This window comes from Thrips palmi, unplaced genomic scaffold (assembly GCF_012932325.1).
Source record: "Thrips palmi isolate BJ-2018 unplaced genomic scaffold, TpBJ-2018v1 HiC_scaffold_5, whole genome shotgun sequence".
In the NCBI taxonomy this organism is placed as follows: Eukaryota; Metazoa; Arthropoda; class Insecta; order Thysanoptera; family Thripidae; genus Thrips; species Thrips palmi.
In genome coordinates this window covers 15,964,397-15,966,126 of record NW_023144632.1, presented here as the reverse complement: position 1 = coordinate 15,966,126, position 1,730 = coordinate 15,964,397, and the positions used below count along the sequence as shown (strand labels likewise).

At 48.2% G+C, this 1,730-nt stretch overlaps 1 protein-coding gene across 1 annotated transcript; it reads left to right on the top strand.

Moving 5' to 3' along the window:
• Positions 1 to 83: 83 nt before the first annotated feature.
• On the top strand, positions 84 to 710 carry LOC117651210. The gene has a single exon (XM_034395023.1). The coding sequence runs from the start codon at positions 84 to 86 to the stop codon at positions 708 to 710; it is 627 nt and encodes a 208-aa protein (XP_034250914.1).
• The last annotated feature ends 1,020 nt before the right edge of the window (positions 711 to 1,730 follow it).

Sequence of the window (1,730 nt, the reverse complement as noted above, 5' to 3'; positions counted from 1 at the left end):
CACCGCTTCGAGACCTTGCAGACCTTCCTCATCCTCCAGACCGTCATCGTCAAGAGCATCGAGTGAAGAAACGTCCCTGCATCATGGCGCAGCAACAGAGCCCCCTCGCATTGCGCAGCCTGGAGGAAGTGCCTGATCCTGCACCGGGTCGCCGATTCGTCCTCAAGAATCTCTATAATTTCTTGAACCGGGAGATTTTTGACGGCGCTTTGCCGTCGAAAATGGAAGTTCGGTGGGAGTCCAGCTTGCACACTTCCTTCGGGAAGTCTTCACCAGCGGGTCCCATCAGACTGAGCCACACCCTGCTATACAAACATCCATCTCGCGACTTCCTCATAGACGTCCTTCTGCACGAGATGATCCGCCAGAGGCAACACCAGTTCGCGCCGCAGGAGAAAGGGAACGGGCCGTACTTCATGGCCGAGATGGAGCGCATCAACACAGCATTCGGCAGGCGAGTCGCCGTCACGTTCAGTTCTCCGTACAGTCTCCGCCAACTCGACAAGGTGTGCAAGCACAGGTGGAAGTGCACCTCCTGCGCCTTCGTGGTCAAGAAATCGAGGGCGATTCCGCCTGGCGCTGAGAAACGTCGAGAGCACAGTGACACCGGCTGCTCGGGAGAGCTCGTCAAGATGACTCCAAACACGGTAGCGGGGGACATCGCTGCGTACTGCGCGGCGTCCCTGGCCGCAGAGGAACAGCTGCAGTAATGGTAATAGTGTTCTTAACTGTAACCTTGTCCACTCTCTGTACATAAATTGATTTGAAACAAAATAAATATGTAATATAAAAATTATATGATTAGAAAAAGTAATAAACAAATTAAAAAAAGGCTTGCGAAGACCAATACTCACCCTCCACGTGGGGCAAGCCGGGCAACGTACTCTGATAAAGTGCGGCAAATGAGTTTGGCAAAGGAAACGTTGCTCCAACGATTGAGACCTTAATTTGAACCACCACGGTTGCCCACCAACACGGTAAAACTGAAGCGTAGTTGTATGCTCCATTCAAGCATACAAGTACGCTTGAAGACTTTACGCTTGACGTCAAGCGTAGAAAATGAAATTCTCCCATGCACTTAGATAGACGGGAGAGAGGAAAAATGGAGACAGACGCACGACCACTCACTTTTCAGCGCGCCCAAACACGGCAAGGGCTTCGCTATCGCTCAGCCAACAATGAACTGGTTTTTCTTGATCCTTCATGCTAAAGACAATCTTTGCGAATCGAAGATAGGGGCAAAATTCATGCAATTCAAAGTCACAATGTGCTGCTTCGCATTCCTTCTCAGTTGAATGGTGCGGCACAATGGACAGGTGAAGGACTTGGCCCCTCCAGCAACGTCGCTCCAAGCTCCCTGTAAAAAAAGTAATAGAAAAAAATGTAAGTTTTAATTAAGTTAGTACGCACGCAACAGAGAAGTCAGGAACAAGGACACCTACATTGTTTTCAGGAGGCAGTGCAAAGCCACACACATAAAAGCCTACGAAGCATTTGCTTCATAGCTACGAAGAAAATGAAGGCGTTGTAGAATTGCTTTGTATTATGAAGAAATGCTTCGTATTGCGAAGAATTTTGCTTCATATTACGAAGCATTTCTTCGTAGATTTTACAATGCCTTCATTTTCTTCGTTTAGGTATTTTTGTGCCCTTGAGGTCTGTGTTGCCTCGTTACATCTATTTCCGGTTCTTATGAACTCGATTGGATGAATTGAAACTGGTTGGGATGT

Bases quoted from the DNA above. Each gene is read 5' to 3' on its own strand.
- LOC117651210 (XM_034395023.1), top strand. From the start codon at position 84: ATGGCGCAGCAACAGAGCCCCCTCGCATTGCGCAGCCTGGAGGAAGTG.